Source organism: Bemisia tabaci, chromosome 1 (genome assembly GCF_918797505.1).
Source record: "Bemisia tabaci chromosome 1, PGI_BMITA_v3".
NCBI lineage: Eukaryota > Metazoa > Arthropoda > Insecta > Hemiptera > Aleyrodidae > Bemisia > Bemisia tabaci.
In genome coordinates, this window is record NC_092793.1 from 61,222,186 (window position 1) to 61,238,395 (window position 16,210).

The 16,210-nt window shown below is 37.4% G+C and overlaps 1 protein-coding gene across 1 annotated transcript; it reads right to left on the reverse strand.

Annotated features, from left to right (window-relative positions):
* Window positions 1-74: 74 nt before the first annotated feature.
* LOC109035749 (hydroxyacyl-coenzyme A dehydrogenase, mitochondrial) lies at window positions 75-11,432 on the reverse strand. Its single transcript, XM_019049488.2, has 8 exons — window positions 11,155-11,432; window positions 8,267-8,393; window positions 7,781-7,897; window positions 7,309-7,467; window positions 6,382-6,519; window positions 4,182-4,344; window positions 2,811-2,927; window positions 75-355 (listed from the first exon to the last, which is right to left on the reverse strand). Exons 2-8 carry the CDS (start codon window positions 8,366-8,368, stop codon window positions 231-233), a joined length of 921 nt encoding a protein of 306 aa, XP_018905033.2. The 5' UTR covers window positions 8,369-8,393; window positions 11,155-11,432; the 3' UTR covers window positions 75-230.
* Window positions 11,433-16,210: the final 4,778 nt, after the last annotated feature.

Consider the following 16,210-nt stretch of genomic DNA (forward strand, 5'->3'; position numbering starts at 1 on the left):
GAAATATTAAAACTGACTTTTTTCTTGTTTAGAAGCGAAAAAATCACAGAAAATTTCTGTAGTAAATACGAAACAAACTTAGATAACAATTTACTTAAAAACAACACGGCTAAAACTTTGCTGAAATTCAGTCTCTTATTTGTAATACTATATTGATGCTTACCATAATTCCACTTTCACCATTAAGAACAGATACATAAAATGATTCTCAACCTTTCTTTGACCTCAGACTATTTCTTCTCATACTTGTAGAAACCTTCACCAGTTTTAACTCCCAATTTTCCTTCAGCTACCAACTTGTTCAAAGAGTCAATTGGGTTAAAGAGAGGGTTGTCTGGAAACTTGGCATGCCAACCTGTGTAAAGTACCCAAACGAAATTAACGTAAGTATGTAGTGAATGAAGCTTCAAATATAATGTAAAATCTGAGATTGAAAATTGTAATTTAGAGAAAGAGCATTAGTCGAAGACATGATAATACATAGGGTGTCCCAAAAGTACTGCCCCTTTTTCCGCAGAGGGCGAAAGAATGCAGATATCAAAATGCGGTTTGTGTGAGGTTATAGTCCTAGTAATTACCTATAAAACAAGACCAAGTTGAGCTCTGTAGCTTAAAATTTGACTGAGATACAGCATTTTGAAAATGACGTGTCAAGGTGGCGCCTACAGGATTTTTAACATTTTTTACGAAAGAAAAAAACAAGTTTAAGAATGAAACGGTTTTAAAAATAAAAAGAAGCGGCCAGAAACATATGGCAACACTGTGTTTTAGGCGGCATTTGGCAACGTGTAAGCGCCCCTATGCAGACCAACGACCGGATTAAACGTGTCCGCTAGTGCCATCCAAGTTGGTCAAGCTTTCCCGTCACGTCAGTCAGAGTTCATCCCTCTGTCGTTTTGTAAGTTTCTTTTGTGCTGAGTACCGAATTAAGAAAAGAACAACACCACGTTATTCGTTATTGTATTCGTCGAGGAATGTCAGTAAAAGACACTTTTAATGAAATGAAAGGCGTGTATAAAGACGACTGTTTGGACAGAAGTAGCATTGGTCTTTGGTTTAAATCTTTTTCTGAGGGCCGCGAATCGGCGGAAAGTCTCGCGAAACCGGGCCAACCGTCTTCCTCCACCACAGACGAATTAATCGGTACCGCTGCTGCTGTTGTTCGAGGAGACCGTCATTTATCCTTGCGTAAGCTTCAGGTGTTGCTTGACATCTCAAAAAGTTTATTGCACCGGATCTTAAAGGACCACATGCAGATGCGTCGTGTCTGTTCGTCCTGGGGTTCGTCCGTAAAAAATGTTGAAAATCCTGTAGGCGCCACCTTGACACGTCATTTTCAAAATGCTGTATCTCGGTCAAATTTTAAGCTACAGAGCTCAACTTGGTCTTGTTTTATAGGTAATTACTAGGACTATAACCTCACACAAACCGCATTTTGATATCTGCTTTCTTTCGCTCTCTACGGAAAAAGGGGCAGTACTTTTGGGACACCCTATGTATGTAGTTTCTTTTTACCAAAAAAAAAAAAAAAATAAATAAATAAATAAAAGATCTGGGTTTATAAATTTGAAGTTCAGGGTCCTTTAAGTGTCATGTTAGGCATTAAAAAGCAAGGATATAATGAGTTCTTTGGAGCAGAAACTAATAGTAAGCTCAGCTTCAAAATATCCTTACTCTGCAAAAAGGTAGATAGTACAAGCAAGGCACATATTCTCTAACACAAGTTTAGAAAAACCGCGCATTTATCTGTTCAACCAGGAGACAATTCCTTGAAGGATTTGCAGGGTTCTTCCAATGACAAGAGGACTAAATAAGGGAAACCCAAGAAAAATTTATTGGTGGACAGTTCTTCTCCTTAGAACAGAGTGGACCAAGCAATGTTCTATCTGGTTAATTACTGTAGTCCGAGTATTTTTTCTTCTTAATTATTGGCGGATCCAGCAAATTGGCAACATTGTTTTTTCTCCATTCATACCTATGGAAATGTATCAATTCTTGGAGGGCCAGGTACTCCGACAAGAATTCATTAATAAGCATAGGTGTAAATGGAGGTAACCCGGTGTTGCCAAATTGCAGGATCCGCCTCTATTTTTAATGTGCGAATATTAGGTATACTCTAAAATGAGTCCACAAGTCTTTAAAATAGTGATAATTGACCACTAGACAAGGTACGAAGTTAAGCATTCTGATACATGTTTCTTCACCAAAATGTTACGGACAAAACGATTTGCGTGACAAAATTTACTGAAATTAACTCCTGACCAATATATTAACTGCTTCTTGAAGCGTAAATTCAAACCTTCCACTCATGAAAACTCAATGGTCTACGTGAGTCCAATCGCACACTAAAAATTACCATGACTTTCTCTGCAAAATGCAAATCTGGCAACCTCAATCTTGATGCTTTGGCTTAGTTGTAGCAAGTTTTTTATAGTATGAACAACACTGGGTGGGAAATGAACAGTGCTGGATTGAGAAGCCTGCCGAAATCGTTGTAATACGCGATTGGACTCATGTAGAGTGTTGAGTTTTGTGTGATGGGGCAATTCAAATTTCCCCTAACCAATGTAAAATAAAAACGTTAATATGTTAGATACGAAATGATTTCGGTAATTTTCGGTGCAAAAATCGTGTTTTACGTGAAATTCTAGTTAAGAAAAATGTACCAGAACCCTCAAATTTGTACCTTGTCTAGTGGTCCATTTTGCATAGTTGTATTTTACATTCAGATGGTTTAAAGATTGTATTGAAAATTAAGTATGAAAGTTCAATTTTGGTCAATGAGCATGATTCAGTATAATTAAACTCACCATCAACGATATTCTTGTTAGTATCAAGGCCAACATAATCAGCTAACTCTAGTGGGCCCATTGGGTGTCCAGCTCCTAATTTCAATGCAATGTCGATATCTCTAGCAGAGGCATCACCTAAAACAAGATTCAAACATTGATTCTATCGCAGTTCTGTAGAGTAAATACTCAAGAAAACAAGAGAGAAGCATTTTCATCTGAGAAACAGCACAGACATTTTAAGAACATAAATAAGTCAGCTGGTTCGAAGCAATGCATCAAGTTTTGTTTCATTGATTATTATAATCAGGCGGCTGAACTTTATTAATAAGAATCTAAAAAAGGAGAATCACTCCTGAATCTGATGAAAAAATTTAGCCCCCCCCCCCCCCCCCCCCAAAAAGAGAGGATCATGTCTCCATGCTCTTCTAGGCAGATTACATGCGCTAGGTATTTCTTCACTTTTCATCACAAAAGATGGCAAAATATATTTACATTGTTTAGCATGAGACATTGATCATGAAGCATCAACAGCCTTTGTCCAAAGATGTAGATTGACTACTTGTTTTGCTTTAGACAGTCTTTGCGGAAATTCGAAGTCCCACTTTAAGGCAAATACATATTATTTGTATTTGCCATCAAAACTAGGGTGGTCACAGAAGTCAGATAATGAAAATATGTCAATGAAAATATAATCCATTTTGTATGAATTTTAAACAGCCACTTCCAAAAAAAAAAAAAGTATAAATACACTGTTAAAAAATAGAGCATCATCCTCTGTTTTTCTTTTCTTTTCATTTTTGAAATTTTTACAGGGAATCTAGGGAGGGAGAATCTCATAACTCACCGTAGATCTGTATCCTTGATGTTCAATTGTGTAGCTTGTAACTGGAAAAGCCACACAAATATTATAGCTATCCTAGACACAGGCCAAAGTCAAATTGGGCATTCTACAAAAAGTCTCAGAAATATATCAAAGTATTCGACTTATTATCCCCAGCACTAAAAACAGTTCTTTAAATTTTTGAGAGAAGAGAAAAGTGAACATATCAGGCAAATGGTGGAAATAGAACTGAGCTGAAACCTCTCATAAAGCTAAAAGAGACATTGTGCGTCATAGAGACAAAAAGGATGTGAGCAATGCCTTCTGAACGCAAAACTTAAAAAACTTGACTCCGTTTGATAATTTTGTATATTATTCCATTTGGTTATTGGTTGCATCAGTCCTGAGGGACCAAAAAAATGGACATTAGCGTCCAAGCTGTTCCACCCTGTAAGTGTTAAAACTTATTCGGCGAGGACATCTCCAGTAGATCAATGAGACAAATTACAATTGGAACTACCGATTAAGATTTAAAACAAAAAATATATTACAATTATGGTGGACTTTACCTCGTTCATACATTCGGATAGCTTCGAGAAGAATGGGAACAAGAAGACGGTTGACAACAAAGCCTGGGGTATCTTTGCAAGTAATAGTGACTTTACCGATGGCTTTACCCCATGCCATCATTTTCTGATATGTTTCATCAGATGTTTCATTAGTTCTGATTACCTGCAGAAAAAAAAGCAAGAAGATACAGCAGGGTCTCTCCTAAAATTTCATTTTGGATATTTCCTAAGGTTTTACTTAAGTAAATGGAATTTCCTGCATTTTTGCTCAAATAAATTGACACTAGTTTGATCATACAAACAAACATATTCAATAAATGGAATCAAAAGTTCAACTTTCATATGAACCAAACTGTATGTAGTTGAATAATGCTTGACGCCTGTGGAATCTCCTGATCGATGGCCTATTCTCCGGAGTTTTCCTGATTACATTGAAATTTTTGATGTTTTCTGGTTTTCACTGACAGGAGACGCCCTGTGTAATTACTTTGAAAGCTACAAAATCATTTGCCAAAGATTTTAAAATTTGTAGCCTAATTGTAGGATGCAGTTGCTTGAGCACAAGATAAAAATACAAATTTAAATTAAAAAGCCAAGTGATATTTAACGGTGAGAGGTAATCTTCTTTAATCTATTGATTGTAGTGCTTGATATGGCTCTGAGAGGTTTCTGATTTCATTAAATCTATACAAAGATAAATTTTGATGATCGGACTGTGCTGAAGCTGAGTAAATGTAGGGTCAAAACACAGGGTTAATCCCTAACTGACGACACTGAAAAATTGAAAAAGAAAAATCCATAGAATGTTCATGATGCCAAAACATTGCCACAGGTTCACTAGAAGTTAAAACTGAAATTTCGTTGTATTTCTCCAAGCTGATTAGGTACCTACCTTTGTATTGAAATTTTTCCCATTTTTTTTTTCATTTTAGCAGAAACTAACCGAACCCCCTTCGATTTTTCAGAAGGAGAATCAGAATTAATTTCAGGGTTTAACATTGAATATAGAAGAACTAGATTTATGATGCTCTTCCTTTCAGAATATTGTAGTAGAAAAAATCACTAAGGAGAAAAAAATACTCACTGAAATTAAATCACTTTATGTATCAAGGTTGGAGATTAACCCACTATTTTCTCCTTTTCTCATACCCTCCCTACCTCTCCTTCTCGCCCATTCTCCAATTTAAAATGATGAGTGGACGGATTTATGTAATAAAAGCTAATATGAAAACTACCTGTAACTATTTCATACTATTGGTACTAGATATCGGGACTGGTACCATACCTTGGAGAGGAATGCAGTCGGCAAGTTGATTTCAGAAGAACAGCACATATTCTTTCAATTGACATCAAGTTGAGCTCAGTTTAAAATTCACGAATTTTTGACGAATTAAAACAAGAAAAAATGAAAACTCCTACCTTCACTTTTAAGTATTATTTTTCTCAGAAAATCAGGGGGCTTCGCTGCACTGATGATAGGTTCAATTAGACCCAAGAAGCATCTGCAGTTGCCTACCTGATTGGTCATAACTTGCAGCATATTTCTCTATGAGATTTTGCCCAAACTAGTATTTCCCTCTATAATGAAAATTTGAGTTTCATACCGAATTTCACTGCATAACTACCAATGTTTGTTCGGAATAAAAAATCTTTGTTAAAGACAGTTTGAGGGACCATTTTCTCTTCTTTTTTAAATGGGGAGTGTTAGACCAAATGGATTGCGTTTAGCAGGAAGAAACCAAACCACATCAGCTATTGCCAATTTTAACTGGGCAATTTAATTTTTTTACAAGAAAACGTTTCTGCTGATTTCTTGGAAAATTTACAGGAATTTGCTTTGTGGAATACAGAAAATCCACTGAAATTTCCACCAAAATCCACAGAGCTGTTTTCATGTAAAATCAAACTGCCCAGTTGAATTTGGGTACCTAGCTGATGTGGCTTGGTTCCTTTCTGCTGAACGTGGTTCAAGTGATCTCAACTTGATGTCAGTCAATGGAGAACATAGGTACTATTCTTTTAAATGCAATCAGAACCTGCTCTCAAGCTGCATTTGTTTGAAGTCATAGCCCTGATCTGGATATTTTGGAGGCAACCTACACCAGACTTGCATGATAATAATCAGAATGAAATTAAAATGCTTATTTTTAAATTACTGGATGAATAATAGACTTTAACTGACATCATAATAGATACATACCTCTAGTAGCTTCATCACAGGAACTGGGTTGAAGAAATGAAGACCTCCAAACCTATCCTTGCGGTTGGTAACAGATGCAATTTCTGTGATTGATAGAGATGAGGTATTGGAGGCAAAAATTGTGTGTTCTGGAGCAACCTGAATGCGTGGGAGGGATTCAATAATATGTGGAAAAATAGTAAGATTTTGGTGGGTTAGTTTCAACAATGCACTTAATGGTGTTGTAGCTGTTCAAAAAATGTAAGCCTTTTTCCAAATCCAAAAATAGTCTTCATCAGTTGGCACATAAGATTAAAAGAGGAAGTGCTGCTGCCTCACTAGATATAGTGGCTTCAGCCAATTTCTTTAACTGATGGTAGAATCATTACGTAAGTATTTTCAGAGACTCTTTGGTACATATATTTATTACATGCTATCTTTCTAAACTTTAACTAGGTTAAAATGAATATAAAGAAATACTGTGCGGGATTTTTCAACATGGAATGGATGAGACAAAAATATAATTTTGTGTTTTGGTTTCCTTGATTGGGAGTCATGGTAATATTGATGTTTGCTTTCTTCTCTGCCCATTGATTTTTTTACAAAATCATTGGGCAAGAAAGAAAGCAAAAAGTAATTACTTAAAAATATAATTATTGATAAAAAGTAGGTATGGCTATCACTTGTGCCTATTTGGTAGGTACATATAAATAAGATACATGAATGACTTGATTGTAAGGAACCTTGCAATCATGCCCCCTCAAAATTTGAATAACTTAGTTTTAGCTCATAGAAATCCATTGGATCCACATTTTAGCTATTTTTAAATGAATTTTTATTAAGTGGCAACAATTTGTCCATTGATTGATTAGGAAGAGGCAAGATCGTAAGATCCCTTGTCAATTACACCAATAATTGATAAAATGAAAGTTTTTATAAAATACTTACTTTGTCAATGCTTGAGAATAGCTTGTGTTTGATATCCATCTTTTCTACAATAGCCTCTACAACTAAGTCTGCTTTCGTGACAGATGCAGGTATATCAGTTGAGTAAGTAATTTTTTTCAGTGACTCAGTGATGAACTTTTCTCCATCCTCAGGTTTCTCCTGCAGAAATAGTGGAAGCAAAAATCTTAAGATACTTGGAACCTTGAAACTGACACATAGAACTTATTTAAAAAAAACATACGATAAACTTTCTGTATTCCACTAATTATGAATAAAAAGTCTCTCCATCATGGTGCTCATGATAGAAATGAAACTGAGGATGAATCTAAAAGGAAAATTGCTCATGGCACAGCACCACTAGAGAAATCCTAGTTACAGGTAAACATTTTTTTAAAGACAACGGGTCAAATCTTTGACAATTTTGGATGAAATGTAGATCATGAACTGGAGACTAAATGTTGAATGCGATTACCTTGTAAACTTTTTTGGCTACTCTTTGAATACTTGTCTCAATCCTCTGACTGGTTTTCTTCAAGAGATCATCATTGACGTCAACTAGTGTCACAGAGTTTCCTGCTTGAGCCGCCACCTAAAGGAGAAAAATAGGTATCAACATGATTACTTGAGTTACAAAATAAACTGCATTTAAAGCAAATCTATACTGGGTTGGAATAAAGGAATATCTGAAGATAGATAAATATTATTTGCTACCCATTATGCATCTTCATTTTTACATACTGCTACCTGAACACACTGCGTTCACTGGCAAACTGATTTTGAACTTGTAATAGGTAATAAAAAAATTTTTCTTCCTCTTACAAACACACCTGGACAAAATCAAAGTTGTCTTGCCTTGGCGTGAGGATATTTGAAGTCCTGAATAAGCAAATCAATTGGGATAGGGAGAGTTGAGATGAAATGTGTTTTACTGCTTTGGATGTAAGCAGCTGAAGTTTACCTGAGCAATGCCTGAGCCCATTAAACCCCCTCCGACCACGGTGATATTTTGGATGACATTAGATGCAAAGTTCCGCACAAAAACAAGGGATGGAAGAGCCATTTTTTGTATTCTTATATTTGAGAACCTAGACAAGAACAGAGAAAATTGATGATAATTCAAGGTATTTTAAGCTATGTCAATAGTTGCTATGACAGCTAGCTCAAAGCCACTTCTTAAAATCGAGATTAGATTTTCCACAAAATTGACATCTGACAGTAACGTCTAGAAATAAATCAAAACAATTTATTCAATAGCTTACATCTAAGTAGGCATGCGCCGACTTACTATTTTTTTTTTTACCAATTTCAAATGGCCTATCGGCTGATCCCACACTCAATACCCCAGCCCCAGGTGACCATTGCTTGAGACCATCAAACTCAGATCACCTGGCCGGGAATCGAACCCGGGACCTCTTGGTCACAGGGCCAGCGCTACAACCACTACACCACAGGGGGCCGACATTCCTGATTCATTTTTCCTGATTACATTTCACAGGAAATCGGAGGATTGGGGTGCACGTCACAAGGGATTGACAGATTGTGGATACTATTACCATGAGAGAAATTTAAGCAATTTTGTGGAATTTAGATCAGTGCTTCCAAGCAGTAACGCAATCGCAGTTTTACGCATCCCAGGAGATTAAAAGCCACCACTAGAATAATGTATTTAGTAATATTTAAGTGCTGTACTAATAAAACATCACTTAAATATATTTAAATTAATAAATATAAGAAAGACATTTAATAATTATTAGCAAGATAGAGATAAGGAATGAAGATCATGCAATGTGCCCAAAGTTTGCAAATTTGTCTTGAGACACTTTTGGCAATTTTCACACACACTTTTTTATTAAGTAGGTAGGTATGCACAATAAAGTGAGAGAAGTGAGCACATTTAATTTGACTTAGGGTGTTTCAGTACTGTTGATTTTGACTGAAACAAGACATAGCAATGGGGCACAAGTTCCTTCGGGTGAAAAAAATAAATTTAACAAGAACAGAGAAAGAAAGGGTAAGTAGGCAGTAACAAACCTTACAGAATAATTAAAGTTGAAAATCTCTTTGAAGCATAAACAGAGTTGAAAGGTGGTCACTTACTACTGTATCACTGGCTTCTACCTGACTGAAGTGCCAGACGCTTCACTTTTGATACCTGCAGGTGAGGAACTATTTTGATAAGATTAAGCAAAGATAATGCTCCACAGGCAGGCATGAAAACAAAATTCTTTGAACCTCAGCCTGCAGACTGATAAGAACCATGCTGGTTTAAGTAACTAAGACTGATAACGAAGGGGTCAGTGGTTATTTCTCAAGTACCTATTGATGGAATTAATCAGTTGCTCTGCTGTTAAAAGGTGGTACATTCATGGTGTGGTAATCTTTGTGAGATCACTCGGGAGGTGGAATGTTGGGAAATTCTACATGGAGGCCAATAACTGTGCCTATCTGGGTTCAAGGGCAGGTAGATTACTATCACAGTATTTTGAGCACACTTGTAGGAGCAACGCAAAAATTGATGGAAAGATAATGGAAGATTAATGTAGACCTAAGAGGTCTCTATCTTCAAGCTATTGTGCAGAGCTCAACCTTCAGAGGGCATACCCACATACTTGGGGAAAAACTGCATTAGATGGATTTGAAGTTTAGGCTTAAAAAACAAACATTCGCAAGTAATTGTAACAAGCGACTAATTTGCTGATACTTAAAATGACTTTACAAATGCTCAAATTGGAATAATTATTTAAAAAAGTCACTGCCAGCGTGAAACATAAGTCTGAAAGGTGGGAAGGGTCTCTCGGAGCCTTTAAGTGAAGTGACAAATGACAAGAGCACATTGCAAAATCCCCTTATTCACAGAATTTGTAAGGTTTTGTATTCTTACCTTTTTCTTTCCCAACATGAGAAATTACACAGTTTTCTCTTTGTCTACTTATAGATGATCTTTGAAGGACCATGCGCACTTCCTATGGGAATGTGTGCCACGATTGATTTCCAATTATCTTTTTGCATTCAACACGTCTATGGATACTGATCGAGTCATCATTGCGCCAATTTTCTACGAGGCATCATTTTTGCACAATTCGCAGTGGAAGTTTCAATAATTACTTGAATAAGTGAGGCCAGTGCAACAATTTAACACGGAAAACCCAAACTGGTGATAGGTGAGGTAAAGAGTGGGAGAGAAAGAGAATCTGATTTGGATGGTGAAATAAAAAGGCGAGATGAGACTGCCAGGTTTTCCTCCTTTTCAGCAAGTGCTAAAAGAAAGATATCGCAATGCTCGCCTCAATCAAGTAATTATTGTAATTTCCACTGCGAATTGTGCGAAATGCTACAAACATGGTACCTCGTAGAAAGTTGGTACACTGATGACTTTGGATCAGCATCCAAAGACAAGTTTAATGCATTAGAAAAATTGGAATTTGATTGTGGTACACATCATCGTAAGAAGTGTGCGGGGTCCTTAGAGCCTAGTTTCATCCCAGGTGCCCCTTGTGCTCTAACTTAGCAGTGAAAAACTCAGACTTGTAGCAAGAAGAAATGGGCACAGAAAAAGTCAAATATCTACGCCACCTGTCAATCAAACTTGAAAAACTAAAAACATTACTCCGTTTTAAAGCTGGAAGTGGGTACAACCAGTAAACTTCTTTTCACTGTTTTGCGCTCATAGCTAAGTACTGTAGAGAAGGAAAAAACGGAAAATCTTGGTTGATGGGATGCACCGGCTGCTCTCACTGAAATTTTGACAAGATTCATGCCAACTAAGTATCCCGTGAAAGTATAAGTAAGAGAAAAACTTACGGGCCTTTCATGCTAATTAGCTCAGGAAATGGAAACGAAACTTACCGGCGATTGAGAAGTAATAAAACGAATTTTTGAAGAGAGTGATGACGGATTCAAGTCGAGCACAGGGTGAAAGATGGTGCGGCGAGATGTTCCGTGAAATTCTACGTTCTGGTTAGTAGTCGGTAGAACGGGAAACACTGAATTTGAGATGAGCGTATGTTGGAAAAACACACGCAAAGAAGAATATGTAAATTCTGAAATGACGAACGCGGATGCTTGAGCTCGTATTAGAGAAATCACTGCAGTGCCAGTGGGCAGTGGGTCAGTCAGTCAGCTTCAGCCAATTCATGGCTCAGTGATATGACAAATGGAATTGATAACAAATCAGCTGATTTGGAATTTGGAGATCGGTCATTGGTCCTTGGGTTCTTGCAGGTTCTTGCGATAGCTGATAACTGACGGAAGAGACGGAAGGAGGGGAGTTTAATTCAAACAACAACAGTTTTCTGTTTCTGCTGGGGTTTTTCCGACTGACGACTTGGTCGACTTGATAGACGCTATTAGTGCCACGTCACAGTCGGTATCGATTGTATCGAACTGGATCCAAACAATCAAACATAACCTCATCTTGACACCTCCCTCCCATAATTTCACTGTCAAAAGCCAAGAAACTGGAGTGGCACCGGAAAGGCCTAAATTAGGCCTTGTCTCCACGGCGCAACTGTTGAAGGAAGTTGGCGCAACTGTTGAAGGAACGGAACTGTCTCACAAATGTTTCACTTATAACAGAAACTTTCAAGGTCAGAAGCCTCGAACGTGGAACAGTTGTTTACCTTTTTCGTCTGATTTAACCTCAAATAAACGATTGAGTGAGTGCTTATCCCACGATTTAGCTTTAATTTTGCCATTATTCAACATATTTTAAATCATAATTTTACTATAATTGTTGCTTAAGCACTTTTACGTGATTCCTTCAGTTATATGTGGCTTATTTATCCTTATTTAGCTAAACGTAGGACGTTATTTTCTAGTGAAGGTGTTTAGTGTCAGATGGAATCCAGGCTTATTAACTGCTTTTTCAGATAATTCTTGCAACTCTAATCAACATTTTATGACTACAGAAGCAAAGCAAGCAAAGAGCTTTACAGGCTACAATTGAGTTATAGCCTTACCTACCAGTTCATCATCTGCGGAGAACTTTTTTACTGTATCCACACGATTTGCCTAAGATTTCAAGATAAGGCACCCTGCTTCCCTTTAAGTAGTGCACCGAATATTTTCATTTCAATCTACCGATTAAATCTAGAATCTGATCCAATCAGAGCTGTGTAGCTCTTGAATTTGTGTGTTATCCATGTATCTATTTCCTGGTTGTCCTACTGGAAGTGTGAGACCAGCCACAACCGTGACCTGCTGACTTATTTCTTTGATCCAATCTCTTGTAAATGATGACTCAAATTCTGAGGCCATCATTTATTGAAACTAGTTCAAAGTTATTGCTCCAAAGTATCGTCACTCTTCTCATACTGAGGTAGAAGGAAGGAGATTTTTTGGTGAGTGCTCTGTTATCCAAGATTTGCAATTTGAGATAAGAATACGGTTTTTATTGAGGCGTGTAACAATTTTTGGTCGTTTAATCACTTGTTATAATTGAGCCTTGGCGTTAGAGATCCATCAACTGTGGAAAGTGGCTCTGCCTGTGCAAAAATATCTTGTGACAGCAGTGAATGTTAGTAAATGCACTTTACAGGTAGACCGAAAGCTCTTTATTCCAATCTACCCGAATAATTAAATTCAAAAGCATCTTTGAATTGAGTTCATATCGAATCTCAATGGGAGAATTATATACAGTGTAAGCGAAAGAATATCAATGGTAAGGTTGGGTTTGTGTCTTAGGTTAGTGAAATGCAATGGCAGGTTCTGAAATCTTGTTTGTCAGTTGCTCTTTACATGAGTCACCTTTGAAAATCAAGTTTCAGAAAAAAAAACACATAGGTAGGCAAACAGTAGTAGGTAGCTTGCCTATTTTCTTCCTGTCTTGCTCATGGACTCGGAGAGCAGTCGGAAAGAGGGGTGAGAAACAGGATTTCAGCGCGTATCTCTGGGAATGTGGAAATTTAAAATTTGTGAAGCGTCATCAGTTTTTTAAGATTGTCATCGTCCGTTGCCTCAAGAGGATTTAGACGCTTCTGCTTCAGCGATACATTGTTGACCTATCAATATCCGCTTATTTTGATCATATTTTGAAGGAGCGATTCCCATAAGTATTCCCGATTAGTTATTTGTTTCACTGCAATAATGGCAGACATACAGTCTTTACGACACCATGGAGTGAAGGTGCGGTGCTTTACTGGATTAGCACTCCTACACTTTCAATGCTTATATCTACCTATTGTAAGATCATTAGAAGCTCGGGTGAAGCTTTCTACATCCTCATTTCGCATCTCGTTGTGAGCCATGGCCAGTGTACCTCGACGGGAATCTGCCCATGGTCTTACCCACCACCTTGGTGGCACCCTTTTACACTTTAAAAAATAAAGGGATGCAGCTGCAGCACTCGTCAAAAAGGCAAAATATGCCGCACTCAACCGAGCATCACTCATTATGACAATATAAGAAAACTCGACATGGACAATCAATTCTACAAGTGCTTTGTTTACAAAAGTTGATACTGATTAACCTCAAAAGTAATTGAGTCGTTCAAATATTCCCGCTTAAATGTTCCGGGAACACTTAGCCGTGTGTCGAGACAGGGAACCTCGGTTGGTGCAACAAACGCGGAACAAACACGCAACAGTTGCGCTAACTTCCTTCAACAGTTGCGCCGTGGAGACAAGGCCTTAGGGTATAAAGGACTCTAGCCTAAATCATGGTGGCCCTCGTGAGTATTTTCACCTTTCTGAAACTGCTTTATCCCGTCAACTTAACAATACGGGAACGTTCCGTGATTAAAAATGCTGTCTCTAACACAACTTTTTTCTCAAACTGGGCGAATTATCTCTGAAATTCTTTAGTTTCATGTTGAATAGTAAGGTTATGTTTGATTGTTTGGATCCAGTTCGATACAATCGATACCGACTGTGACGTGGCACTAATAGCGTCTATAGTCAACAGGGCACCCCGAATACGCACCGGATTGGTGCAGTTCGGCGGTGGCTGGTGCTCGTTCGGGGTGCTCGATTTTCGTAAACAACAATGGCGGCGAGGTTTGCGCGGGTTTTTTGAATTGACGCTGACGTGTGTCCGACGCCGCGCCGCCGCCGCGCAGTGCAGTCTTCGCAGGCGGCTTCTTGTCTGAAGCTTTTAAACTGTTGCAATCTTATTCTTCATCATTATCTCGTAACTTCAGTTGTTGAAATGCCCAGAATAATTTACTTTAAGCGTCAATTGTCAACTATATATGTTGAACCTGTAAATGAAAAAAGACCTGTGAAAAAGTGAATAATTCATTTTGAAAAGAAAAAATAAAGAAAAAAAAATAAGTTGTGTCTTTCCTTCATGTTTTTTTTTAAAAGGAATTATTATAAATTAGTTTCACCTTGGAAAAACCCCTAAAAGTCTCATTTATCGGCCAGCCTAGGAAGGAAAAAAACAGTGTGCTAAAGTTAACCGCGCGAAAGAAGAAGTTTTGGACGTAGTCTTCTTTCAAGGGCATCAAGAGCTGCTATTTCCCTAATCTGCCGGATCCCATTGGAGATATTGCATGTGTGAGGGATTTGCGATTTGACCATTGATGCTTATATAAAAGTTCGCGAGAAACACGAGAAATCGTCTCCCAAGCTTAAAAAAAGCGCTCAAAGTGAGGCCGAAAAGGAGGGGATATCCCACCCTACCCTGAGAGTCTACGTCTACATCAAAACAAACTCTCCATGCAAAGATAGGGAGCAAATACATTAGCAGGGTTACCATGTTTTCAGTTTTGGAGTCCCCAAAATAAAGTGGCTCCATCGTGTTTCGCGCGAACTTTTACATTAGAATCAATGGTCAAATCGCAAATCCCTCACGCATGGAACATCTCCATTAAATCTCTCGTAGAGGTAAATAAATTCTGAATGAAAATTTTACCTCACACGGCGTTCGTTTTAGAAAGTTTAAATTTTTTATGAAGACCACCCGCGATTTTCTTCGATGAAAGTGTTAGAAGAGGTCCCTATATTGAAAAAGTAAAAACGCGAAATCGTAAGTGGGGCCATTTTTTCTTTCGAGTTTTTTTTATTTATTTTTAAGGGTAAAATGGCGGCAGAGTGAGGGCTGAGGGGCCAATGTGTGACCACCATAACCCTCAACCCTCTGGTCAAATTAAGTTCAAATTTCATGTATGTTAGTCTTCAGAGCTTCCTCAAACGTTTTAAACCCTCCCTTATTATGATGCGGGTGATGGGGCAATGTGGATTTTGGTTTGCGATTATCATTAAAAATCATGGAGAAAACTTATTATTTTACACTGTGTGAATAATTTTAAATCTACCTTGATGAGGGCATGCGATGTTTCCATATTTTCGTTTTATGCAATAGGAAAATTATGTTTTCCAGAAAATGACAATTTTTATATTTGATTGAAACCAGTCCACGCTCATTGATCAGCGCTACTTTTTACATAGGCACATCAGCTTTAATTGACGAATTTTGACATACAATGGAGCATTATGTCAGTCATTTAACTTCAATTTATAAACGCAATCTATTCACGAAATTAAATGCACGTGAATCGATGTTGGCGGATTTTGTTCAAAAAAAATTCCCGGAGTAGGTATATGTAAAAAATAAAATACCTATAAGAAAAAATAGTCTTTAATTTGCGAGTAAAAAGGAAACAAAAACCGTTCAGAGATTTTGCAGATGTTCGCGAAGAATTTAAGTTCCAATCTCTTAAATCTAAAGAGAGAAAAAAAGAGAGAAGAAAGAAAAGAAAAGAAGAAGAAAAAAACGTCTACAAATGATGAAATTTCAACTTTTTCTTTCTTTTTTTTCTTCTTGAAGGATGACAATACTTCTCCTACCCTAGAGAAGCGAGAAAGTAAAAACTTCAAGATTCTCGTTCAGTGATTACGCGGGAATAAACAAGCAAACCCAATTAGCGCATGAGCCTCCAAAGTTTATTTCTCGCTCAAAGATT